This window comes from Metarhizium acridum (genome assembly GCF_019434415.1).
Source record: "Metarhizium acridum strain ARSEF 324 chromosome Unknown scaffold_587, whole genome shotgun sequence".
NCBI classification, from domain to species: domain Eukaryota; kingdom Fungi; phylum Ascomycota; class Sordariomycetes; order Hypocreales; family Clavicipitaceae; genus Metarhizium; species Metarhizium acridum.
In genome coordinates, this window is record NW_027094049.1 from 132,366 (window position 1) to 158,039 (window position 25,674).

General features: G+C 53.3%; 9 protein-coding genes across 9 annotated transcripts; 5 read left to right on the plus strand and 4 right to left on the minus strand.

Annotated features, from left to right (window-relative positions):
- The first annotated feature begins 256 nt into the window (after positions 1-256).
- J3458_021823 (uncharacterized protein) lies at positions 257-5,017 on the plus strand. Its single transcript, XM_007813721.2, has 2 exons — positions 257-2,053; positions 2,110-5,017. The coding sequence occupies exons 1-2, from the start codon at positions 824-826 to the stop codon at positions 2,947-2,949; spliced, it is 2,070 nt and encodes a 689-aa protein (XP_007811912.2). The 5' UTR covers positions 257-823; the 3' UTR covers positions 2,950-5,017.
- Positions 3,810-5,653, minus strand: J3458_021824 (uncharacterized protein; the record flags this gene model as incomplete). The annotated part of the gene is made up of 2 exons (XM_007813722.2): positions 3,810-4,758; positions 4,896-5,653. The coding sequence occupies 2 exons, from the start codon at positions 5,651-5,653 to the stop codon at positions 3,810-3,812; spliced, it is 1,707 nt and encodes a 568-aa protein (XP_007811913.2).
- A 173-nt stretch (positions 5,654-5,826) lies between these two features.
- On the minus strand, positions 5,827-8,051 carry J3458_021825 (uncharacterized protein). Its single transcript, XM_007813723.2, has one exon. The coding sequence runs from the start codon at positions 7,858-7,860 to the stop codon at positions 6,772-6,774; it is 1,089 nt and encodes a 362-aa protein (XP_007811914.2). The 5' UTR covers positions 7,861-8,051; the 3' UTR covers positions 5,827-6,771.
- A 430-nt stretch (positions 8,052-8,481) lies between these two features.
- On the plus strand, positions 8,482-10,736 carry J3458_021826 (uncharacterized protein). The gene is made up of 3 exons (XM_007813724.2): positions 8,482-9,116; positions 9,195-9,236; positions 9,298-10,736. The coding sequence occupies exons 1-3, from the start codon at positions 8,766-8,768 to the stop codon at positions 10,585-10,587; spliced, it is 1,683 nt and encodes a 560-aa protein (XP_007811915.2). The 5' UTR covers positions 8,482-8,765; the 3' UTR covers positions 10,588-10,736.
- A 203-nt stretch (positions 10,737-10,939) lies between these two features.
- BBP1_2 (Branchpoint-bridging protein) lies at positions 10,940-13,803 on the plus strand. The gene is made up of 5 exons (XM_007813725.2): positions 10,940-11,333; positions 11,390-11,607; positions 11,845-12,068; positions 12,136-12,441; positions 12,525-13,803. Exons 1-5 carry the CDS (start codon positions 11,002-11,004, stop codon positions 13,119-13,121), a joined length of 1,677 nt encoding a protein of 558 aa, XP_007811916.2. The 5' UTR covers positions 10,940-11,001; the 3' UTR covers positions 13,122-13,803.
- Positions 13,804-13,960: 157 nt separating this feature from the next.
- Positions 13,961-17,610, plus strand: J3458_021829 (uncharacterized protein; the record flags this gene model as incomplete). Its single annotated transcript, XM_007813726.2, has 4 exons — positions 13,961-14,681; positions 14,737-15,003; positions 15,057-15,974; positions 16,029-17,610. Exons 1-4 carry the CDS (start codon positions 14,359-14,361, stop codon positions 17,608-17,610), a joined length of 3,090 nt encoding a protein of 1,029 aa, XP_007811917.2. The 5' UTR covers positions 13,961-14,358.
- Positions 17,611-17,711: 101 nt separating this feature from the next.
- Positions 17,712-19,824, minus strand: J3458_021830 (uncharacterized protein; the record flags this gene model as incomplete). Its single annotated transcript, XM_066122769.1, has 8 exons — positions 17,712-18,008; positions 18,118-18,204; positions 18,267-18,443; positions 18,544-18,744; positions 18,817-19,339; positions 19,409-19,640; positions 19,702-19,733; positions 19,811-19,824. The coding sequence occupies 8 exons, from the start codon at positions 19,822-19,824 to the stop codon at positions 17,712-17,714; spliced, it is 1,563 nt and encodes a 520-aa protein (XP_065971989.1).
- A 443-nt stretch (positions 19,825-20,267) lies between these two features.
- J3458_021831 (uncharacterized protein) lies at positions 20,268-21,842 on the plus strand (the record flags this gene model as incomplete). The annotated part of the gene is made up of 2 exons (XM_007813728.2): positions 20,268-21,210; positions 21,278-21,842. The coding sequence occupies 2 exons, from the start codon at positions 20,268-20,270 to the stop codon at positions 21,349-21,351; spliced, it is 1,017 nt and encodes a 338-aa protein (XP_007811919.2). The 3' UTR covers positions 21,352-21,842.
- Positions 21,843-23,658: 1,816 nt separating this feature from the next.
- On the minus strand, positions 23,659-25,379 carry J3458_021832 (uncharacterized protein; the record flags this gene model as incomplete). Its single annotated transcript, XM_007813729.2, has 2 exons — positions 23,659-25,074; positions 25,151-25,379. The coding sequence occupies 2 exons, from the start codon at positions 25,377-25,379 to the stop codon at positions 24,704-24,706; spliced, it is 600 nt and encodes a 199-aa protein (XP_007811920.1). The 3' UTR covers positions 23,659-24,703.
- Between the last annotated feature and the right edge of the window lie 295 nt (positions 25,380-25,674).

Genomic DNA, 25,674 nt, shown 5'->3' on the forward strand with positions numbered 1-25,674 from the left:
TTTTGCGCGTGTCGCCTGTTGGACAAGGTTGGTTGGTCGGTTGGTTGGCTGGCTCAGTCTTTGGCACCTTTTATGTCAATATTGTACGGAGTCGGCACTGGGAGTGTTTATGAATTGTGTACTCCGTACGGTACGTACCCCGTTCTTCCCACCCCGGAACCCCGTCCAAGTAAAAATGAACCCCACTGGCCCACGCCCGGCCTTTTGCCCAGTCTGCTCGTCCCTCTCGTGTTCCAACTTCGTCTGCCAACTCTTCCTTTCCCCTTTGCCATCACCGTCACCGTCGCCGTCACCGCCAGCATTTGGTGTCTTGATATCATCCGCAACTGCGCTGCACGGCTTGGACGACTGCGGCGACTTGGTCAGCCCAATTCTCCTGGATATTGTACTGCGGAGGTTTCTGGCTTTCCCCGGACTTTGCTCAATCCATCCCCAACAATCCCCCGCGAGGGCCCGCTTCGAAAGGGCCGAATAACACCTGCAGGCCTGAAGCCACCACCAACCACCCTGTGCTCTCTGTCTGCTCTGGTGTCCATTTTCCTGCGGCTGCATCCAGCGACACGCGACAGACCTTTGGCAATTTATCTGCCATACTCAACTCTCCCCGCAAAATACGCCCAGATCTGCCATCTTGTCGATGTTTCATCGCGACGCCATATCGACATAGCGACTCTGCCCTATTCCACCTGTCTTTGGCATTCAGCGACACGCCTTATCGTCGGTGCCTGTCCTGCCGCCTGACAACGTCCTTTTCAACGACGAGGCATCGCCTCCTGCTCCGCCGTATCCATCCTCCTCTCCTTTGCTTCCGCCATTCGCCATCATGTCACAAGCCGTAAAGAGAGCCTGCGATGCCTGTCATCGTCGCAAGGTAAAGTGTGACGGCATCAACCCGTGCCGGAATTGCGCCTCGGCTCAGTTGTCTTGCACATACAATGCTATCCCACAAAAGAAAGGCCCAAAGGGCTCACGAGCCAAAGTAATCAGCGAACTTCGCGAGACTCAGCGTCAGACCAGTCTGTCGGCCAAGGTGCAAAACCGGATGAATGGCATCGCTTGCCCGCCCACAACCTCAGGCTTGGCCCCTACTCCTGGCCTCCTTACCAGTGAACTAGTCAAGGAATGTGCCCAGTTCTTCTTCGATAATCTCTATCCTCAGGCTCCGATCCTCGACCGACGACAAGTCGAACAACAAGTTCTGTACATGGAGCAGAACCGCGACGCCTACTGCTTAATGACATCTCTTTGTGCCTTCATCATGCTTCAGCCAGGCATGTCTATGCCTGCGGGTGACCCATACAACCTGGACATGGTCCCTGGGGCCAATATTGTTTCCAGCCAGCTTCTTCTCGAAGAATGTCTCCGCGTTCGAAAAGGATACGAGTACCTCGACTCCATTACTCTGAATTCCTTGGCCACCAACTTCTTCCTTTTTGGCTGCTTCTATGGCCAGGAAATGCATGACAAGGCCTGGTACTATCTTCGCGAAGCCACAACCATGATGCACATGGCTGGCATGGACAAGGAGGAGCACTATATGCAGTTTGATGCCGCCGAGGCTTCTCGAAGGCGTCGCTTGTTCTGGCTCTTCTTCTCAGTTGAGCGGGCTTACGCTATTCAGCGCCGACGGCCCATTACTCTTCAAGCAACCATCAATTTGCCTACTCTCGGTGACGATCCTGCCGATCCCCAGGCACATATGCTCAACAGCTTCATCTTGCTAGTTAACATGTTTCGGCCGTTCGATGATGCCTTTACTACTACTTGGAACAAGACTCGAGCTCAGCTGACGTCTCAACATGTCAACGGTCTACAAAAGCAGCTCAATGAAGTGGCTCAATCCTATGCTTGCCAGGACTCAAATTTTCATGATTTACATACTAACCAGCAGTGGTTGAAGAATACCGTCTGGCAGCTGACAAGCGGTGTGGTACATGGCAACTCGGACGATTCCATGTCATTCCAGTATCCCATGAACATGTCACGAGAACTATTGGTCAACATGGCATCACAATTCCCTGTTCAAGTTGTTGATCTTCTTGGCACCGGACTGGTAAGTGCGAACTGAGAGCGCATTAAATAACGCACTATTTGCTGACGCCTCCGAAGATTGAGAAGCTCATGGAAATGTCATCATCGATGACCGAATACCTCGCTATGCAGCCTGCGTCGCGAGATCCATTCACCATAGGCCCGCGCGAGCACCTGAGCCAGATTCTTTCCATGGTTGCCGTTGCCCGAAACGGCGACTATCGCCTCCTGCCTTTGCTCCTGAACAAGCTGGGCGACGTTCTTCCTCGCATCACGAACCCCATGCTTCAGAACGCCCCCGAGAACTCCAACCTTGCCAATATCGATATCTTTGATGGTTTTGGCACTGCTGGAATGGCCCAGCCGCCCAGCCAGATGCACATGGCCATGGACAACGACTATGACCGTAAATTCTCCGTCGAGGAGTACGAGAAGAAGTATGCGATGGAAATGAACGGCAATACCCCGGAATCCGCTACTCATTCCAACCACTCCCAGAGCTCACCGTCAATCGCGCAGCAAGGGTCGGATATGGGCGGTTCCTTTGTCGGTTCTCCAAACATCATGTCGCCGGGGATAGACTATTCTCATAACATGAATGGGTTTCCATGCAATCCGATGAATGAGATGGTGATGAGTCCCATGGGAAGCTCTGGGCAGTCGAATGGCATGTCACAAGGCCAACACATGGGACACGACAACATGCCACAGCGTTTGAATGGAATGACAGGCCAAAACATGCGGCAACAGGGCATAGGCGTAATGAATTCTTTAGGCGGTATGAGTCAAATCCAACAAAGGCAAAGTAGCTTCCACATGACGAGTCAACCGCACATGGGGGATTTCCATAATCTCCCAAGAGGGAGTTCAGACGCAAGTAATCCAATGGTTGGCATGAATACAATGGGCGCATACTAGGCGCTTCTGCCATAATGCCGATACGAATTCATATACCCCTCTTCGTCGGACGACTGGAGCGACGACCGAAGATTTCTTGATAGAGTGCAGACTCTCTTCTGTTTACATGTTTGACCAAAGTCACTCTACAACATCGCCTTTGTCTCATTTTGCTTGGTTTTGCCAACCCACCAAAGAGCACGGCATTATACTTTGTAAGCTGAAGGGGCATTGCACCGTGCCTCTTTAACTTTTGCTGAGGCGAAAGCTTAGCGGCGCTGAGCGAGCACAAAAAGCATTCTATCTTCTAGCATTGGGTCTCATGTCCATGTGTTTGCTTATCTTTGATATATACATGTCTTTATCTGGCTTGGTGTTTCGTTACTTATCTCTTGAGACTTTGGGCAACACGGCGTACAGGGTGTGGGACTTTTGCCGTCGAGCTTGCAATAGCGATGAAAGGCGTCCATTCAGGGCTTCCTTTGTTTGGAAGAATTCGGATTTGGATATGAGTGGGTGTGGCCATTTGGATGATTATTACGCAAGATGGGTTGGATGCCATCTGATGCTTTTACAGTAGGGCCCAGCCAGTATGGACAACAATTGATTGTATTAGACCACATTCGTCTTTCCAAACATTGTGGGGGTATGTTTCGACTCTAGACGTGACCCATCTAACGACTTTGCATTATCATATTAGGTAAAAATATGGCCGTATTTCTGGGCCATTGTTCCCATGCTGCTTCTATGAATTGGCCAGTATATTCGTTTCTTTGGTATCCAAAATAAAAAGGGGGTTATCTAGACTGCTCCCGACACACGGGGCGCTCCTCGAGTCAGGTTTTCATCACTGGGTCACATTACGGTCATTACCATGATCATCACCACATCACCCTCCCCTTCCCCGTCACCGCTCCCACGGCCAAAACCTCTATCCTCCCCGCGTACAGACTCATCATGTGCGCCACCGGATCTCCCCATATCACGCCCCGCAACTGATGCTCCTTGCACGTCACCGCCGCCACGCCCTCGTCCAGCCTCTGCCTGAGTGTCTTGTGCTCCGTCACGGGAGCGTGCGGATTGCCCGTCCGCAGAACCACTATCCTCCCCGCGTTGCTGAGCTTCGAAGGCGGCACCCTCCACTCTGGCCGACCGTGTACCGGGTCCGCTGGCGGCGGCGGGTTGGCGAGCAGCGCAACAAGAGACCGGACATACGACTTGGACGCCCGTGCCACGGGGTCCCCCTCGTTGACGAAGCTTAGAAACAGGCTCTTTCTGAGCTCTCTCCTCTTGGGCGTCTTCAGCGGCAGCAGACTGATGGGCGGCGCGCCGAATGTGACGCAGTGTATGCGTCTGAAGCGGCCCGCGAGCAGCGTCAGCTCGCTCTCGATGCCGCTCAGCATGTGGCTGTACAGGAGGGCCGCGACGGCGCCGCCGGCCGAGTGGCCCGTCAGGAGGAGCGAGTATCCTGCCCGTCCGGGATTCTCCTCCAGCAGCTGCCTGAGCCGCGCGGCCACGGGGCGGACCGTCTTGCGGGCGACGGAGAGGAACCCGGCGTGGCAGTAGTTGTCTTGGTCGTCGAGGAAGTTTGTGGGCGGCGAGGGCGCCATGTTGAGGTTGACGGCCCAGTCGGAGAAGGAGGCGGTGCCGCGGATGGCGAAGACGATGGTGTTTGCGTGGTCCATGGAGACGGACTTGATGCGCATTGCCTTGGTGTTGTTGCGCAGGGACGAGGGGATGTGCGTGTTTAGTTCGTCGTCTCCCGGGCTGGTGTAGACGCGGTGGGAGTATTGGGCGGCCAGGCAGAGGAGGGGCCACGTCGGCATGTATCTGAGTGTTGTTGTTAGATTTTGGGTAGAGAAAAAAACAAAAGAAAAGGAAAAGGTGGAACATGGATGATGCTGGCGGTGAGTAAGACAGATTTTGTATGAGGTGTCGTGGTGGTGTGTTGGGTAACCGAGACTTACAGACGAAGAGGGGGGAGGTTCATGGGCAGTTTTGAATTGGTATATAGTTCTACCTTGGAGAAATAGTTGCCCGATACCACAGCGGTGGCTATGTGAGCGGCTTGCGAAGGCTGTCCTTTTTCCTGCTGTTCAATGGGGTGTGACTCTCTGAAACCCAGGGTTCGACAAGTGTACTTGTCGTGAGTTGGCCATGGTTGAGATGGGTCATGTGTGTAAGGTTGGGGCCGAGGTTGGGGTTTATACTGGGCGAGACCGGTTTGAGAAGCGGGCTCCTGGCATAGGAACAAATTCCTTTCGTGGCCTGATATGCTCTCGGAATCAATCAGTGTCATGACATTGTCGAAACGGTGCTTAATGTCATCGTATGCCGCGCTGGCAACGTTGGTGGAAGGTGTAAGCTGTTTTCGCGGCCCAGGGGCATGAGCGCATATCAGATCCAGTGCAAGGTCGACCATGGACTCTGAGAGGCGGCCGACGTCGAAGCCTTTCTGTTTCCGAGGTGGGCGCAAATCATATTGGGGATACGATTCTTTGTGTGTTGAGCATGGAGCTGGGAGAGGTGGATGTGGGAAGTTTGTGGCCGGGCTGTAACTGAACTGCTGCTGCGAGGCTTTGGAATCAGGGTAGAAGTTGTATTGTGCTGGGACTGGTGCGGGAGAAGATGCGTACATGTTGGGAGGACATGTAAACGAGCCTGGTTTGAGGTTGGACTTGGACGGCCTGGATGGCCGTTCTGGTTTGGAGCTGGAGAGGCCCATGGCGAACGGGAGTCATTCAACGGTGATCAGTGACGGCGATGGAACTTGTGCATCCTAGCAGAGACAATCTTGCCGGTGGCGAAAACCTTAAAATAAAGCAACTGGGAAAAGAGAAGTTGAGTGACACTATTCACGACGTTGAGGGGAAGGTGGTGTTGTACAGGTTGTTGTGCGGGTTGTGCAAGTTTCACTAGTTGTACAAGTTGTAACACAGTCGCTCACATGCCGCGGCATGTCTCAGTTGTACTCTGTAATATCGAATGCCGCATCACACCAGCGCTGTCGACCTTGACTGATTGCCAGTGTTCTAGTAATACAGATACTGAGCACATGCAGATGACAGTGACAGAGCCGTTGATTGATCCTCGAACCTCGTCGCCTGCCAACTTGGGCGATATGATTTGCTGTGCCTCGGGCAGCTGCAGCGACGGGCGTGTCTGGGGATGGCGGATGGCAGTGCAGATGTGGTGCGTCGGCGGCTATGGGATAGATTGTATGGACTGTCTTGGCATGGGCTGCATGAACGAGTGTGAAACTGCTTTTCGAGAGGGACAGGCCTTGGCGAGCAATGCATTGGTATTGAATACGTGCGTCGTGCAGTGAGTGTTTCAACATCGGTTTGTTTCCTACTGGACTCACCGGTGCGGGGTGGTGAGATGGACGGTGTAATGAAAAATATGGTTATTTTTTTGTTTTTATTTCAAACACATTTTCTCTCCTTGCTTCTCCTCTTGCCATGGCCGCAGCTGAGCCTCAAAACGCGTTAGCTGCATCGCAACATCAGGCGGAAATGGGCGGCTGTTCTTTGTCGCCTCATGTTGGCGAGACGAGGCCTCTCATACTTGTCACAACAGCGGCCAAGGCGGACGCTTGCTTGCATATCCCTCGGTCAACAGATACATGATGCGTGATACAAAGCACAACTATCCAGCAACGCAAGGGCCATTTCGTTGGCGCCAGTGCGGAGTTAAACGTCGACTTTGATCAAGACGGCGTCTGGGGATACAGTGGTGAGCCACAATGGGACGCCGAACAGCATGTCCTGAGAGTACGAAAACCGGTGATACGTCTCGACCTGCAGACTTTTTACCTTATCCTCTTCTGGCTTGGGCATTTATCTAGTCGGTATCAACAGCGTCCAACTCTGCATAAATGCTCTTCTTGACATCCTCATCGGCCCAGCACATGTCTACCGCATTTCTCCCCAACTGCACCATTTCCGCCTTGGACAACTCACCATAGTGATATGCCTTCTCCTGGTTGCCGTCGATCCACACGTCGTGCATATACACAGGATCATCACTATTGATGGAATACTTGACGCCCTTGTCCAGAAGCTGCCGTAATTTGGGAAACAGGGCTTCCGTCGCCGTGCGTCTGTGATAGGCATGCGGGCAAAGGGTCAATCCGACTCCCCTTGTTCTGAGGCCTTCAACCAGCTCATCACGATCGAGGGCATCCAGTCCGTGGTCTATCCTTTCAACGCCCACGTCGAAAATAGCCTGTCGGATATGCTCGTGAGTATCCTTTTGGCCGAAATCGCAGTGCGTTGTGAGGTGAAGCCCGTCTGCCCTGGCACGGGCAAACGCATTCTTGAACAGCATCGGCGGTCTCTCGTAGGCATTGCTCGCCAGTCCAACGGCGTGAAACAGCCCGTGTCCCCCGTTGCACGTGGCCCACGGCAGAGCAGTCTCGTAGGCAGCCTCGCCATCCTCAACGGGCTCGTCGCGCAAGAAGCAGAATATCCACTGCGACTTGACACCGTAGCGTTCTGCGCCGTCCCTTTGTGCCCTCAGGTAGCCGTTTAGAACGGCCTCGGCGGCGACTCCTCTCCTGGTGTGAGCCTGAATATCGAAGAATGGCTCGACGTAGCGCACCTTCATCTCCTGGCACCGCTTCAGGTAGTCCATGGCGAGGTCGTAAAAGTCTTCTTCTCGAAGGAGGACCTCGCAGCCGGCAAAGTAGGCTTCCAGGAAGGTGGGCACATCTTTGCGGCCGCCCAGCTCGGGGCGGTGGTTGTATGTGACTTTGTAGGATTCAAGAAGCTCTTCGTAGGTCCTGTAGGTCTGGTCTTTGAACCTCAGGGGAATGTTGTTGCGTTGGGCAAGAGTCCAGCGGAGAGGAGGCTGGAGGGTGCCTTCGATGTGAATGTGCAGTTCGACCTTGGGAAGGGAGGCGATGAAAGGGGATATCTGTAGGTTGTTCATTGTGGTGGTGACAACATTGGGCGGTGGTGTCGGGAGGACAAACTGATGGCACAATCTGTTCTGGTTTCCGCACCGCAAAGATTCCAACAAAATGATCAGCTACGATAGGTTTGTGCCGAGTAGGTCTGATGAATCTCGGCCAGCTCCGGTCACGGCTACTGTATCCTTATCATGCCCGTCGTCATCCGCGGCCAGGCACCGCGCTCTTTGCGCCGGCAAGTGGAGAGACAGGTGACAAGTAGGTAAGTACCTAGGTATGTAGTTGAGCCCAAGATGTAAAAGGTCCACAGATACCCGGTATGGGGGGTAGCTTATCCGTGGGGTTTGGTAGGTTTGGGTTGGGGGGAAAAGGACCCAAACCATATCCATGGGGAAAATGGGGTATCCATGACTATCCACAGGTAATTCTAGGTAAATTTAAGTATCCATTCAAGACCCAGCTTCTTATCTAATATGTAAAAGTTTACTGATAGGTTATAATGAGTCGTAGTATTACGTATAGGCACCCGTGGGTACCCGTTTTTACACCCTAAGTTGAGCCTGCTTCCGTGCTGCGTATTCGGTAGATTCCTTTCCAAATACGCCAGATACGCTGCTTTGGCTGCAAGAAAATCCATGATCCTGGCATCAACGCGTGGTAATGGTGCCAAAGGGTGCCGATCCGTGGCCGCGGATTTGCAATAGCCCTCGTTTGTTGGGGACAAGGTTCGGATGTCGAATCATGAAATGTCCAGATGTCGCCTCTAGTCATCCATGAAACCCCCGCACTCTGGAGTCTGAACCACATGCAGCTTATCGCACTTGCATCGCATTCAACACGCCCCCGCGACTCGCTACCCCAATCTGGAGGTTGGCGGTTTTTCTTTTTTGCCCATGTTGGCTAGTTGGCTTATCATTCTCTACTCATGGAGAAGGCGATAAACGTGCGAGAATTGGGTCTCCCGACTCCCTTGAATCCGTTGGGCCGCTGCCGACTACTTATTGAGAGAATGGCCCTCCCCTCCGACGATAGCAACCCTGACATTACTCATCTGCACGCTTCAGAAGCCGACGCTCTGCTTGGACCTCACACTATGGCTGAACTTTCGCAGGACCCGTCTCGTCTAGAGCCTGCGCCTGATGCGCCTGTGGCTCGTCTTGTGCTGAAGAAGATTGATCGAGCCATAATCCCGGTGCTGTTTCTCACGTATGTGCTCAATTTCATGGATAAGATCATCCTTTCGAGCGCGGCTGTGTTCGGCCTTCGAGACGATAATGTGAGCCCCTGATTCTTGACACCTCGAGCAGTATTAGCATCCTACATTGGAGAACGCATTGCTAACATTATCTTGCAGCACCTCACAGGACAGGAGTACAGCTGGGTGTCCAGTATATTTGTACGAGTCTTGTTCGAGGCTCTGCCAAATATCCTTGGAATACTGACGCAAAAAGATCTAGTACTTTGGCTACCTTTTCTGGGAATATCCCACGACAATTCTGATTGCCCGTCTGCCCACGGGTAAGTACCTCACCGCGAACACGGTGTTTTGGGGGGCTGTCGTTGCCCTGACGGCTGCTTGCAAGAACTTTGGCGGCCTAATGGCTGTTCGCTTCCTCTTGGGTGTGGCCGAAGCCACCATCACGCCTGGTTTCATGTTCTTGACGTCGACATGGTATACCCGTGACGAAATGCCCACTCGTGTAGGCATTTGGTTTGCGGGTAACTCTGTTGGCGGCTTGCTGGCGAGTCTGCTTGCCTTTGGCGTTGGGCACATTGAGGATAATGTCCACCCTTGGAGATGGATGTACATCATCCTTGGGCTGGGAACCTTTCTCTGGGCGATTCCCATGTTCTTCTTGCTTCCAGACAACATTTCCAAAGCCAGATTCTTGACACCCGAGGAACGGCAAATCGCAAAGAACCGTGTCATCATTGCCGGCACAGGTTCCACAGAGAACTCATCCTGGAGATGGGATCAGGTGGTAGAGTGCCTGATCGACCCCAAGTCCTGGCTCATTTTCTTCATCAGCCTCTTGACGCAGATTCCCAACGGCGGAACCCAGGGCTTCTCCAATATCATTATCCAATCTTTCCATTTTACTAACCTCCAGTCGACGCTTATCAACATACCCTACTCCCTGATTACAGCTGCTGTGATTGCCAGTGCAGGCCATCTATCAGGCCGCTTCCGGAAGCTAAACTGCCTCCTCATCATTGCGGTCGTGATGCCCTGCGTCATCGGTGCCGCCATAATCTACCGCAGGACCGCCGTTTCTCACGGCGTACAACTCTTTGCTTACTTCCTCCTGTCCACTGGCCCTGCAGCAATGCCACTCGCCATGTCTCTTGTACAATCCAACTTTCGCGGCGTCACCAAGAAAATGACAATCACGGCCATGCAGTTCATCGCCTACTGTACGGGCAACATTGTCGGGCCACAGCTCTTCCGCCAGACCGAAGCGCCGTCGTACGAGTCCGCTTTCCAGGCTATCATGATTTGCTATGCATTGGCTATGGCTCTGGCGATATCGCTCAGATTCTATCTGCAGTGGATGAATGCGACGAGGACGAAGGAGGAGGGCTTTGACGGTAGTGCTGGTACAGCTGGCGCGGTTGCTGATGGGAAGATGCCGACGCAGCTTGCCGGTAGAGATGTTGCTGAGATGGTGACGGAGATTCAACTACAGCCTGAGGATTACGAGGATGTGACGGACTGGAAAATGGTTGGCTTCAGATATCGTCTGTAACTTACGTGTAAAAGAGTTGGTGATACATTTTTTTCGAAAATTGGCGGCCAACTTGGAAATGCATCTTCGTCCAGCCCGTCAAAGCTGCGTAGTAGTTATCTGACATTTATTGGATTGCTTTCATCTGAATGCGTCCCAGAAGCTGCCTGGCCTCAATGACTTGAAAGTCAATTGCCTGCTCGCCAACGTTGAACTGATAAAAAAGTGGAATCTTTCACGCTAGTACGTTCAAGGCTACAGCTCCGGTGGCGGTAGGCGTTCAGAGATCCGCCCGGAATAGCCTTAATCCGAAACATGCTAGAAACCAGGATCTGCGTGGAAATTCCTATCCTGATTTCGCCATCATATATTCATCAAAGAGCCTCGTTCCCTCAAATCGCGACAACACAATCTAGTCGCCAACGAACATCCACGATGTCGTGGAGAAATCAAGGCATCACCGGCTCGAACAACATTCCTCTTGGGAAGCGCCGCTTCGCTGAAGAGGATGGAGTTACTGACCAGGAACCGAGACGGGGTCGCGACCCAGAACCTAGGACTGAAGCAGATGGTCCTCGCCGACGCAAGAAGCGCAACCGATGGGGCGATGCATCCGAGAATAAGGCTGCAGGCCTCATGGGGTTGCCTACTGCCATCATGTCTAACATGACGAGCGAACAGTTGGAGGCCTACACTCTGCATCTTCGTATAGAGGAGATCAGTCAGAAGCTGCGCATTGACGATGTCGTCCCTGCTGATGGGGACAGGTACGTGTCTTCAAATTGCCAAGTCGACATTACCATTATTCTAATCATCTCCTCAGATCGCCTTCGCCCGCTCCGCAGTACGATAACCACGGCAGACGTATCAACACGCGAGAATACCGGTACCGCAAGAAGTTGGAAGACGAGCGACACAAGCTGATTGAAAAGGCTATGAAGACGATTCCTAACTACCATCCTCCACAGGACTACCGCAGGCCCACTAAGACCCAGGAGAAGGTCTATGTGCCTGTGAATGACTACCCGGAAATTAACTTCAGTATGATTGCTAACCCTTTCACCCTAACCAACGTTTCTGCTCTCCCCGTTTTGGTGTCCCCTGTTTGGAGTTTGGCCAGTATCGCTGCGACCTTGCGAAGGCGCTTTGAGATAACTGGTCCATTGTCGAAATGGGCCTTGACTTTTTTCCTTTGCGTTGCCCCTATTCCCCACGTAACATCGAGTGTGAAACAGATTTCTTCAGATACTAACACGTAGCTTTTTCCCCCTCATAAAGTTGGCTTACTTATCGGACCCCGTGGTAATACACTCAAGAAAATGGAGGGGGACTCTGGTGCCAAGATTGCTATTCGAGGCAAGGGCTCCGTCAAAGAAGGCAAAGGCCGGTCAGATGCTGCTCACTCCAGCAATCAGGAGGAAGATTTACACTGTCTCATTATGGCCGATACAGAGGAAAAAATCAACAAAGCGAAGCAGCTTATTCACAACGTCATTGAAACCGTAAGATCCCGAATCGTTCTTAATATATATACTCTTGGTTGATGGTTTGCTAACTCACTCATCATAGGCGGCATCTATTCCGGAAGGTCAAAACGAGCTGAAGCGCAATCAACTGCGAGAACTTGCTGCACTCAATGGCACTCTCCGAGACGATGAGAACCAAGCTTGTCAAAACTGTGGCAAGATTGGCCACCGCAAGTACGACTGTCCCGAGCGTCAAAACTATACTGCCAGTATCATCTGTCGTGTGTGCGGAAATGCGGGACATATGGCCCGTGATTGTCCCGACCGACAGAGAGGTGCTAGCTGGCGGAATGACGGCCGGCCTGCGGGTAGAATCAATGGCGGTGATGCTGTTGACCGCGAAATGGAGGTATGCAAACATCTTTGTCAAAAGGCCCCCTCGCCCTCCCTTCCTTTTTTTAGAAGCCCCTCTGACGCTAACTTCCATTATAGCAACTTATGCAAGAACTTGGAGGAGGCTCTGGACCTCCAGCCCGAATCGAAGCTGGCCCTGGTGGCGGTGCTGATCAAAATGGAGCGGATGTCAAGCCCTGGCAACGTGGACCAACTGGCGGCCCTGCTCCCTGGAGATCCCGTAACCACGATTCCAACGACGGAGAGTCTCGAGGATCTGGTGCCGCGCCGCCTTGGGCCAGGGAACGAAACCGCGGCGGGCATGACCATCATGGGGACCGTGACCGCGACAGAGACCGTGACCGTGACCGCGATAATGGCTACGGCCAGGGTTACGGTTCATCCGGATCAGCAGCTCCTCCCCCATGGCAACAGCAGCAGCAGCAGTATCCAGCTCCTGGAACCCAGGGTGGGTATCCTGGATATGCTGGGTACGGTGGTTACGCTCCTCCTCCTGGTATGGGTGCGCCGCCCGGACTGGCAGCTCCTCCCGGCCTCGCTGGAGTAAATGCCCTCATTCAACAATATGCCGGAGCCGCTGCACAAGTTCCTCCTCCTCCACCTTCAGGTGACGCGCCGCCTCCGCCTCCACCTCCTCCCAGCAACCAGCCCCCTCCTCCGCCTCCTGGCGCTTAAGCAAGCTCATGATGGAGCTGGGAGCGCTGACGATGGTGTATTTACTGCTAACGAAGAGCGACTTCTTTTATTGGAAGCAATCAGTTTGTTTATTCACTTACGGTACAGGACAGTCTGGCGTTTTGAACAGCTTGGCCTAGGAGGTTCCGTCCTAGAGAGAATGTGAACAATCGGGCAGGTTTCTTAGTAACAGTTCTTGCCTTCCAATCCGACTCTTCAGAGACAGCTTGACAAGTAATTTGATATAACCTAGCTTGTAGGGGATGGTACGACCGAGCTAATCCAGTACATTATACAGTATGCAGTGTAGCTGAGTGTTCTTTTTTTTTTAATAGGAAAGTTGGTAGTCGTAACCGAGATTCTCGTGAGATGTGAAATGGCCACGGCCCTGATGACTTAGCAGCGCTCGGGCCTGGGGCTCGGCTTAAGATGGTGAGTGGCCGCATTCGGTCGTACGAGATGACGGTCCTGGCATTAAGCCGGCCGTGGGGTTCGAGTGGCCATCAATGTAGCGCCTTTGTTTAGGCTTCACAAAGAGGCAATAACTGTTTCAGAGACATGCATACAAGGCGGCCGGTGTCGTTGTCGTTTGCCTTTGCTGGAAAGTAAATAGGAAAAAAGGGCAAAGAATTTCGGCGGCTGTGATTGTTATTTGATGAGCTTAACACAGACACATTTTCCCCCATTAATGCCGGTTGTGCGGCGTGACGGCCACTGGACGGACAGTCGAGGTCGGAGACATGCAGCTGCACCGGCTGACCTTTTTGGCCAGTTCCCGTTCCAACGGCCAGACTCGGTCGGGGCTCCAGGTGTAAGCTCCACATGCAAGCTCCAAGCTCCCCAAGCTCCGAAGCGGAAGCTCATGTCCTGCGCACCACCACCTCGACATGCAGTCTGGACATCTGGACCTTTCAACCTGCCGCGCATCCCATCTTCCCGCTCCGGCTCCAACCACCTCTCCCGTACCATTTTACTGCAGGTTTATATTTTCATCGATCAATCCTATAGGCGGCCCTTTTTTTTTTATTTGCAGAGAAGCACATTCCCACTATCCTGTTGCCCGGCGCTTCGTCCTAGTCCCTTGACCTAAACCGCCACCGAGCGCGCGCTTCATTTCCAAGGTCGCTGTCGCCATGGTCTTTGGCACCGCGTAAGGGCGCCTCTGTCTTTCCTCTCGCCTTTGCTTATCGTGAATACGCTTTCGCCTACCTTGCACAAATTCGCAACGAAGTCCGTCATGAAGCTCAGCAATCCTTTTGTTTTCCGGCCAGGCCCGGTTAGCTTCTGGACAACCATTGTCTATCTCGCCATTACCATCCCCTTAATTTATGTCCAGGAAACGGTGCCGCCTGCGCCGCCCGAAAAGGATCTGCCGCAGGGCGTCAATTTGACAGAAGCGTGGTTGGACTTGGAGGTCATTACTAGATCATACCATCCTTTTAATAGCCACTCGAATGATATAGTTCGCCAGTATCTCGTGCGTCGATCCAGGGACATTCTGGAAAGAAATGGGATTGACTATACCACGGATTTGACAGGTGGTGTGCCCTGGGAAAGCAGGTTCGTTCGGAGCTGCTCTGATGATGGAAGACATGTTGCTTACCAGCGCGAATAGGTATTTGTCGTCGGCTGAGCATCCAGCCCAGGCCGCCGAGGCTTCTGCTCGCCCGCGCGGCGCTACGCTCTTTGATGATCGCATTTCAAACGTGACAATGACTAATCCTCAGCCGAATGATACCATGGGACGGTACTTTGAAGGCAACAATTTTTACGTGTATATTCATGGTTCTGAGGACCCCGAGGGGGATTGGTGGACCTCTGACAATGTTCAACGAGTTGCTCGCAACGGCGCTGGCGTTCTCGTGAATTGCCATTTTGACTCGTGAGTCTTCATAAGGTTTCGGATATGTCAAGTTTGTTGCTGATGGATTCAAGGGTATCTACCGGCTATGGTGCCACCGATGACGGCGTGGCATGCGTCTCCCTCCTGCAATTGCTCAGTCACTTTACCTCCAAGGGCCATCAACCAAAGAACGGCATTGTCTTGCTTTTCAATAATGCCGAAGAGGACGGGTTACTCGGAGCCAAAGCTTTTGGATATAGCCCCTTGGTGCAGTTTTGCAATACACTAGTTAATCTGGAGGGGGCAGGAGCCGGCGGTCGAGCTATGCTGTTCCGAACGACAAATCTCGAGGCGGCTGAGGCGTACTCCAAAAGCCCTCATCCTTTTGGATCCGTTGTAGCGTCGAATGCTTTCGAGCGGGGCGTGATTAAGAGCGGCACGGATTACTCGGTCTTTGTGGACAACTACGGCCAACGCGGTCTCGATATTGCTTTCTATTCGCCTCGATCCCGATATCACACAGAGGAGGATGATGCGCGGCACACGTCAGTCGACAGCATCTGGCACATGTTATCAGCTGCTCTCGCCACGACCGAGTCCTTGGCAAGGACCACCAGCACCAAGTTCAACGGCCCGCGTTCTGATGGCAGAAAAGATCTGGTTCAAAGTGGCCGCCCAACGGCTGGTGTTTGGTTTGATTGGTATGGCAGTAGCTGGTCTGCATTTTCGCTTAGAGGGCTATTCGCGTGGACTCTCACCCTTCTCATTACTACGCCAATCGTTCTTTTCGTAGTGACATATGTGCTGGTTCGCGATGATAAGTGGTACTTCTTCGCTACCAGGGTTGATTCTAGTGTAGGAGACGGTGAAGAAACCGTGTCATTTGGCGGATGGAAAGGCTTCGTCCGATTTCCGTTTGCTCTAGTTGTTGCCACTGCCTTGACAATTGGATCGGTGTTTTTGCTGGCCAAGGTCAATCCATTGATTATTTATAGCAGTGGATATTCTGTGTAAGTGTTTCGCGGTTAATTTCTAGGAGGAACGATCTTACTTACTCTCTGCAGGTGGGCCATGATGCTTTCATTGTTTTACTTTGTGTCGTGGCTTTTGCTTCGTGGAGCTCACTTTGTGCGCCCAAGTGCTCTACAACGGGGCTTTACTCTGATCTGGCTTTTCATAATTACTTGGATTCTCTCAGTTTTCGCAGCCGTTGCTGAGGATCGCATGAATATGGGTGCTGTATACTCTTTGGCATTCCTCCACACCCTCGTCTTTGCGGCAGTCTTGATTTCACTCTTGGAACAATATGCACTTCCGGCCAAGCAAGATTTTGCACGACAACTCAGCGGCGAAAACGAAGAGGAAGAAGAACAAGAACAAGAAAACCTATTAGGTGATGGCGGTAACGAGCAGAACCACGAGGATAGAGGGGAGGCGGATATTGCTGCTGCTCCAACAGAAACGACACCTCTCAGGGCTGACGAAGAAGGGCAAGGATCTAGCGAGCAGACCACCACGTTTGCCAACACATATAGGAGACCCGTGCCAGAAACTAGAGGTGCGACTCATAGCGGCAACAACAGAAAACGCAGCTTTCCGCCTTACGAAAACGAGCAAGCTTGGTCCGGTCGGCTTCCAACCTGGACCTGGTTTATTCAACTCCTCCTACTCGTTCCCCTCTACGTGACTGTGCTCGGCAACCTGGCACTGGTACAAACCACATCCATGGGCATGACCGGAACAGACGGTAGCAGCTTACTTGTTCCGCTAATGGGAGTTGGCATCTTAACGATCCTCCTTCTCCTGCCACTCACGCCGTTTATCCATCGCGTCAGCCACCACGTCCCGCTATTCCTTCTCCTCGTATTTATCGGAACGCTTATCTACAACTTGACCGCCTTCCCATTTTCCGCTAACAATCGTTTCAAATTTTACTTCAAGCAAGTCGTCGACTTGGATAAAGGCTCCAATGTTGTCACCCTCAATGGGCTGGAAAAGTTTGTACGCCCCGTCATTGGCTCCTTGCCCACTCCAGCCGGCCAACGAATTCACTGTGATGAGGACCCTTTTCTCTCAAACTTGAGGAATTGCCAGTATGATGCGTCTCTCTTACCTCCGGACGTGGCGAATGGCGAAAAGTTGGAAAACCTGATATCCTTTGAAGCGTCGAAATCCAAGAATGGAAAAACAGTCCTTGTGAGCCTTGATGCATTGAATACTCGCGTCTGCTTCCTCGACACTTCGTCCCCAATCTTTGGCTTTTCAGTTGACGGCGGCGCAAAGCGCGACGACCGATTCGGCTCATTCCCACCTGAAGGGCTCCAACAGATTCAACTTTGGAGGCGTGATTGGGAAAAGGGCTGGAATGTTACACTTTACTTGGGTGGGAATGTGCTTCCCACGAACCAGGATAGTGTTGAAGCCACGGAGGTCGACGAAGTGGATGATGACCCTAGCGGCGGAGAACTGAAACGAAGAGCAGTCAGGGAGTTTGTCGTGACGGCGAGATGTGCCTGGTCAGATGTCAACAGTGCAAACACGATTCCGGCATTCCACGAGGTGAAGCAGTTCATGCCCAGGTGGGCGATTGTCGCGAAAAAGTCTGTTGGTCTAGTGGAAATCACCAAGAAGATCAAGGTGACGTAAATGTGCGCGCGTGAGAGAACAAGGAAATTTGGCACCCGCAAGATGCGTTTGGTTCATACAACGTACTGGTATTAACGAGCAATGACTACTACTACAAGTGATTATGTTCCCTGACTACTAAAAGTGCAGCGATCCGACACGCCTAATCTCGTCCCGACGAGGACGGCGCCCACCGACGGCTGCTGCAACACCCACCGACTCGCGACATCGGCAATGCTAACATTGTACTTTGTCGCGAGGAGAGACAGGGTGCCCAGGAGGGACTGGAACTCCTGCCACGTGCCCCAGTGGTTGATCATGTCGAGGTATTTCCGCTGCGACGGGTTGAGAGGGTTCGAGGGCGAGTATATGTCTGGCGGTGGTTGGTTCACCCACTTCTCCGTCAGGAGGCCGCCGCACTTTTTTGGGGGAGGGTGGAACGTTAGCTACCCGTTATTCATGTCGAGGCTTGATCCTCTCGTGAGCGGAGTTGCCCTCTTGTTTTGAAAGGGGGGCCGAAGAACGCACCAGGGAGCCGTAGGTGAGGAGTTTGAGGTTATACCGCTCGCAGACCTGCGTCATGCCCATCAGGGGGCGGGTGTCGATGGGCGAAAACTAGTCTGTCAGCTGAACCTTTTTTATACGTAGATTGAGCAGAGGTCGGCACAGGGGCGTACTTGTACTTGGTTCGATACAATGCCCACTTCGCCCGTCTTGTCCACCAGATACCTGCATATCTCCTCGGTGTGCTCTGCGTCGAAGTTACACAGGCCCACGGCGCACAGGTACTCGGGGTGGGATTTTGTAATGCCGATCAGTTCGTGGAGTATCTGGAGGTATTCTTTTGCTTCGTACTGGCATGTTGTGTCAAACACGGCGGTTTGGCTGACGGGAAAAGAAAGGGGGGTTGGTTGGGGACAGGAAAAGAAAGAAAAAAGAAAAATTAGGACGTACATCGTACCAGTGGAATTGGAGCAAGTCTACACGCCCGCCTAGACGCCTGCAGCGCTCTCTCACGGCAGCCAGGACGTACTCTGTTGTGACGGGTGCGTTGAGCGGCTTGAAGACGCACCACTTTGTGGCGGCGTATATTTCGGCTTGCGTCGCCGCGGGCAATCTGTTGCGGAAATCGCCGTAGACGAGTTCCGCGTCCCCCTGATTACAGAGTTAGTGACAGAAGAAGAAAAAAAGGGGGCCGATGTTGACGGCTGGGGATTCTCGGCGTACGTAGTGGTCGGCCATGTCGGCGGCCACCAATCCCGCCTCGACCAGCTTCACGAGCTTCCGCTGCTGCTGGTGCCAGTTGCCCACCCCGAAGGCGGGCGAGGACAGCTGCCAGAGGCCGTTGAAGAGCCGCGGCAAGTGCCTGTTTCCCAGGGCGAACTTCTCAACGGCCCCGGCTGGCGGCGAGGCGAGGTTGATGATGCGGTCCCCGTGGCTGGACGGCGCCTGTTGGGCGGCGGCGGCATCTGCAAAGAACAGCTGCAGCGTGTCCCTGGCTTGTCTTTCCGCTCGGCTGAAGGGGTACTCGAGCCCCGAGCTGGCGCAGTACGTCTGGCAGGATGCGAAGCTGGCCAGCAGCGCTTGCAGGTCCTCCTTGAGCTTGGTGCTTTTCTCGGGCGCCGACTCTTTGAGCGCCTGCATGGCCTGGACGGTGTCGCCGGCGAATTTGTCCACGTGCTGGGAGAGGGGGGATTGGGCCGTCCATGAGGCGTGTGCTCGGATAATGGATTCGACAAAGTGTGTCAAGCTGATGGACGGGCAAGTTTAGGCATGGTGGAGGAGAAGCACAGGTGGGAGCTGGGCCGGGGAGACGTACTAGGTGAGAGATTCGCTGGCGAGCTTCGATGAGAATAGACATCTCGTCAGGGCAAGATACTCGATGCATTCTGGGGAGCATGCGTCGTGGGCTGGAAACAGTTTCGAGGCCTCTGTGAGCTGGGGCGGTGTTTCTTGGAGGCGCGAACGGGCGTGTTCGACGAAGAGTTTCTGGGTCCCGGGGCCTTGGGAGAGGAGCGCCCGGAGGGACGAACGGAGGTAGGCGGGCGGCACTGCTCGGCTTTTAGCTTTGAGGGCTTGTTGTACGAGGTTGGCTTGGTTAATGTTGGTTACAGTTTGATATGAGGACATCGTCCAATACGTTCCTGGGGCAGTGCAAGGTCAGTTGCGAGAGTGTGGTGAGACGAGGAGAGGGGGACAGGGGACAGAGACGCTGACTTACACGTGGCCGCCCATATTTTTGCAGGAAGCTGCTTCAAGGGGAGAGAAGATTGAGGATTTCTTATCAACGGATTAGCCCGTTGGATAGACTGTTTCCGAGGACAAGGAGCCGGGCGCATATCGTGTGGTGCACATGCCGGTTGTGAGATTGCCTCCCCGCACGAAAGGGGGGGTTGCGGGAGCGGCCGCCTGACGTGAGCTACTATTCTTGGTCATCTTGCATCTTGGTGCGACATACATTATATAACTTTCCCGGGCAAACATTGGTTCGTGAGAGGAATACAACTTTTCTCGCAAAAGTGGCCGAAACTCCAAGCAAAAAAGGGTAATATATAGTTACCGTTTGACTCAAAATAGCCTCGGCTCGCCCCACAACTCCAGACTCGACGACACATACATGGCCGGCCGACCTTGGACCGTTTGGAACCTCATCCCATCACACCGCGGCATCAGCAGCCATGCTGTCGTCCATATGGAAGCCCTCGGAGCAGCTCCGCGGCACCGAATCCCGCGCGCTCATCTACTTTGTCTGCGGCAACCCCGGCCTCATCGGCTTCTACGTCGACTTCCTCGACGCCCTGCGCAACCTCCTCGACACCTCCCAGTCCGCCACGGCCTACGACATCTACGGCCGCAACCTCCTCGGCTTCTGCGACCATGAGCACGAGCCCTTTACGCCGGACAATCCGCCCTGGGACGTCGACGGCCAAGTAGACGCCATCTACCAAGACGTGGCCTCGCGCCGCGTCCGCATCGAGGATGGCAGCGGCAGCGGCAGCGGCAACGACGGGCCTTACGACTTCATCATCCTCATGGGCCACTCCATCGGCGCCTACATCGCCGTCGAGATCTTCCACAGACACATGCAGGACCCCGGCCGGGCGCCGCACCTTCGTCTCCGCCACGGATTCCTCCTCTTCCCCACCATTGCGTCGCTCGCGCTGTCGCAGAGCGGCACGCGCATGAACTACATGCGGAGTCTGCCCACCATGGAGGCGCACTTCGTCACCTACGCCAAGGCTCTCCTGAGCCTCTTCCCGCGGGGGACGCTGCACTGGATCATCCAAAACGTCATGGGCTTCTCGCCGCGCGCCGCCGACGTGACGGTCGAGTGGCTCAAGAGCAGAGACGGCGTGCTGCAGGCATTGCACATGGGCAAGTCGGAGCTCGACACCATCTTCGAGGACAAGTGGGACGACGAGCTGTGGGAGGTGTTTGCCTCCGCGGCGGAGCTGCCGGCGCCGAGGTTCTTCATGTTTTACGGCCGGGAGGACCACTGGGTTGCCAACCATGTGAGAGACGAGTTCATCGAGAGGAGGCGCAGGGCTGGGGAGAAGGGCGGCCGGACGAGCATCACGGTTGACGAGGGCAATATTCAGCATGCGTTTTGCACCAAGGAGCGTAAGTGATTTTTTGAAACAATTTATTAGGTTCGCTTATGTTGTGCTAATGTTTTTTTTTTTTGTAGATACCAGTTGGACTATTGCGAGAAAGGTGCATGCGTGGGTTGAGGAGATTGATCGAGCTGGTGCGGTGAAATAGGGTTGGTCTGGGTGAGCACGTATTTATATTCTTTGGGCTGGCGCTGTTTTAAAAGCATTAATCAGGGATAGAATTTTGTATAGCTGTATATTCTTTAGACGAGAATCGTCTCTTGTTGGTGGAGAGCGATAGGCGCGGTAGGCATACCTCGCGTTCAGTCATGTTTTCTTGCTTCTGCGTAAAATCCAGCAACTTTCTGTGGAGAAATAGGAGCAAGGAACGCCGGGGCTCGGAACAGACATAGATCACCAAGGAACAGACACTACGATGTTCTCCTGTGTATATTCGATTGGGTGAGAAACCACCACGTGATCTCTTCGATCAACAACACAGCAGTGTCAGGGGGGGTATCCGGCCTAAGTAGTTCCAAGCCAGGAAGCTTATAGACACAGGGTTCTACAGAACAGACGCATGATTTACGTATCTACATAAAGGCGTTGAGAACTCGCTGATCTGATCCGGGGCTTCTTGGGGCTCTCGACCACCACGACTAGTAGTCGATACTCTTCCAACGATGATCCGAGTTGACCAGCTACCACTGCAGCTCCGGGTCTTGCTCTCCTATTCCCACGGTGATAGGCTTGGCAAAAGAACAAATGTTCTACCACTCGTATAGATCTGCGGTCTAGCATAAAGTTCGGGTCGATCCGTCGCCGTACTGGTACATTAATATTCACGGAATGGAAACTCATGGAGTGCGAAACCAGGTTGGCTTACGGAAAATTTCGCAGTGTAGAAGAATTTTGGGAACGAGGAGAGTCGAGTCACGAAAAGATGGGGGGACTGGTTGCTAATGGTCTATGTCTGTTGACGTTTGTAGGCGCGGATGGTTTGGAGAATTAGCCGCTGATAAAGTTTTCACCCAGGGGTATCCTTTTTCACTACCGTCACAGACCGAAAAGGGCGATTCGTGCCTAATAGTTTCGTAGAATCATAGCCAAGTTCAGTAGCCCGAAATGGATCTAGATATTGGGAATAACGGGGTTCATCCTGGAGAAAGCTACGATACGGAAGACATCATTGACCACCAAGTCGGCCACGTCCACCAGCATGCCACGAATCAGGGCAGCAAGCTGGCCTTGGGAAGGATCCGCAAATGGTCAATCCTCATCCCTATTTGCCGAAAAATGACGCTGCTGAAGCTGCTGAAATGCTACTAGCCGCGAAGCCATATCTAAAGCTATGCTACGGTATCGATGTAGCATCGTTTGCCAGTTCATACCACGCAAGAAACGCATCGTTCGATAATGGCCATGGCCAAAATAACATCGGGTTTTCTGTCGCCATGGTAAAGGATCATACATTCTGCAGCGATGCTCGGTACATGTCTACATGTCTCCAGAACGCACTGCCCGTAGCGGAGGTTGGGAGGCGAACGATACAACAGCTGCCGCACGAAGAGCGTTGTCCAGAGAGTCCTCTGCCGTGAAGCCGGAATGAGACACGATCGTGTACTAAGAAGATGGCCAGCTTTGGATCGTGGCAATAAAGATTGCAGCCGCGGCGTTGGCTATATGGTGATGGGCCTGTCAAAAACCCAGGCGAGGCGGCGTCGTGCGCGTGAGCCCATTGCAGGTCATTGCCCTTGAAGGGGATTCAGGCCAAGGTCCAGACTACCAGCGCTAATAGTCCCTAGTCTGGCCCGACAATGTTCCGCCCACACCCCCCTCCATAGCAAGTTGGTCTCCGTAGGAGTCATTCTGTGACCTGTCAGCCTGCCAAGCTTCTTCCAAGAGATTTTGGCAGATTGACACGCCGCACGGAAGCAGGTACCCGACAACCCCGTCGCGCGGCACTGGATTCTACTAGAGCTTCTCGGCTTCCACGTACATGTACCGTCAGCGGCTTGTGCCGGAGAATCCCCAAGGGCCTGCCCAATCATCCTCAATCCAAGAGGTAAAGAAAACACTTGACGGCCCATTGGTCCCAACGGGACAAAGGCAGGCGCGTGTCAAGACCAGTCACGCAACTCATCATAGACGGGGTAGAACCCCACGCAGAGTAACCGTTCCTGGTCACTCTGCGCACTCTGCGCACTCTACGCACAGAGCGTCTGCACGTCATGCTAGCAGAAACTCTCTCATGGATCTTTACTTTCTCACCAGCTTCTGATTTTCCGTCCCCACGAACGCGGTAGCAAAATCATGCCAAAACGAAAGTACAACTCAACGACAGCTCGAGACACCTACTCCGTAGTCACGACGGAGCTGAGCTAAATGGGCCCTATGACCATTTCCGTCGGTTCCAGCGCGCAACTATCCCAAAGTCATCAATTGGTCCAGTCCCTTTCGGGGACCCGACGCCACCCCCCATTCTTCCCCTGCTCCCCCACGTCAAAAGTGTGGGCTCAATAAAAACAGACACGGGATGTTTTCTTCTACAGTAATTTCCATGGAAGTTGTACATTCTCTACCACTAGTATCAATTCCAAAACTAACCTCCAGGTTGCAGGGAGCTCGCACGACAGAAACCGTCCAAGGGCGTGGATCAAACAGGGAGCGGCAGTCACGCGAGCGCCTATCCTGGCGTGTTAATCTCCTGTTCTTAACCATGTTATTCATCGAAGGCGGGATCGAGCCAATGCCCAAGCTTCCATCAGAGGGTCATGAATTGCGACGCGGGCTCTCATGATTCATCGTTGTGCTTGGGAGCTCCAGTGACTAGAACGTATACTGTGTCGTTTCGGCGCATAATGTGTTCCAGTTAGGCCCCCCACATCCGTCACGGTGTCAATATAGATACATATACGATGGATAAACCCTGGAGCATATTAGAGTTGGCACTGATGGCAGCGCCAAGGGGAGAAAAAAGTTTAATCAGCTCGCTAGTGTCAGTGCTTAGGCAAGCACTTTAACTCATTGTAGTTCGAAGACATGGATGATGCACCCCCGGCGAATTTAAACATGGATGGCTGGCCCGTCTTGGCGCTGTCAGACCAGATGCCGGACTCGATTGCTTCTGGGGGGCAGATAGTCGTCTGGGGCATCATGACAACAACATCTCAGTCCAAAGCGTGGAATGCAGAAATGGTTTGCAATACAATGATCCGATCCCTTTGTCACCTAATTCCGGGCACTTTCGAGTCACATATACCGAGGTCATGAATTATCAAGTCGAAGCACTGAGGCTCATTAGTATTACCCAGATACTGGTTGTTCTATTTCGAGCGAGGACACGGCCCCTCGACAAAGGGGGGTTTTAAAGACCCATCCACAGTATTTTTCAATATGCTACATTTGCTTTCCTTCAAAGCGGTGCCCAGTATGTATACATATCTCCCATTAACTTGATCCCGTGATACTTCAAGGTCCACCTTTCATCGTGCCACCCAGGCCCCTATAGATGAAGCTTCTTACAGAGCCAGAGCGCCGATGGCGAGCATGGCAAGGCCGCCGATAGGGGCGAGACCAGCGGCACCAGCAGTGACAGGAGTAGAAGGGGCAGGAGGAGCAGTGTCGTTGGTGGCAGGATTGGGAGGGCTGGAAGGGGTGGAAAGGGTGGAAGGGCAGGGCTGGGTAGCCACCGTGGCCACCGTGGCCACCGTGGCAGGGCACTCAGTATTACCGGCGACCTCAGACTCGGTAGGCTCGGCCGTGTGAGTAGGATGAGCCTCAGCCACCTCGGAGGCCGTCTCGGTAGAAGCAGAAGCAGAGGAAGCAGCCTCGGAGCTTCCACCCTCGCTAGCCGAAGCGCAGAGCTTCTGGGTGGCCGGAAGAACCTTGTCTATTAGTTGGTCATGTTAGTTATGGTGGTTTCCCACGTCAAGCTTCAGTAACTAGGACAAAGGCATCAAACTCACTCAGGGCTACATCGGAGCCACACTTTGCAAGAACGCAAGAGGTAGCGTCACCCTGGACCTTGGAGAAGTTTTGCTCCTTGCAGATGCACTTGAAGTCGGTCTTGTCGCATGAGGTGGTCTTCTTGACGGAGTCCTCAAGGCAGGGCAGAGCGCAAGAAGGAACATCACCGGCGCTCTGAGCCGAGACCAGGGCGGCCATGGTGATGGCGGCGACAGCAAAGAACTTCATTTTGAAGGTATTGAGAGGGTTTTGTTGAAGTTGGTGGTGTGCAAAACTACGAGTGAATCGAGAGTACTAAGCGAATGGATGGATGGAGGAGAGGCGAAGGGGAGGGAAAACACGGGATACCGGGGACGGGATCGTCTGCTTTAAGTAGATGAACGACGCAGTCAAGGTGTCTTCGACTTGACAACTGGGCGAGGGGGGGGGGCAGAATACGGCACAATACCAAGTTGGAAGCTTTCCATCTGCTTCAATCGCACTTACATCAAAAGGGCTGGGCTCTCCACCACTATTTCTCCAG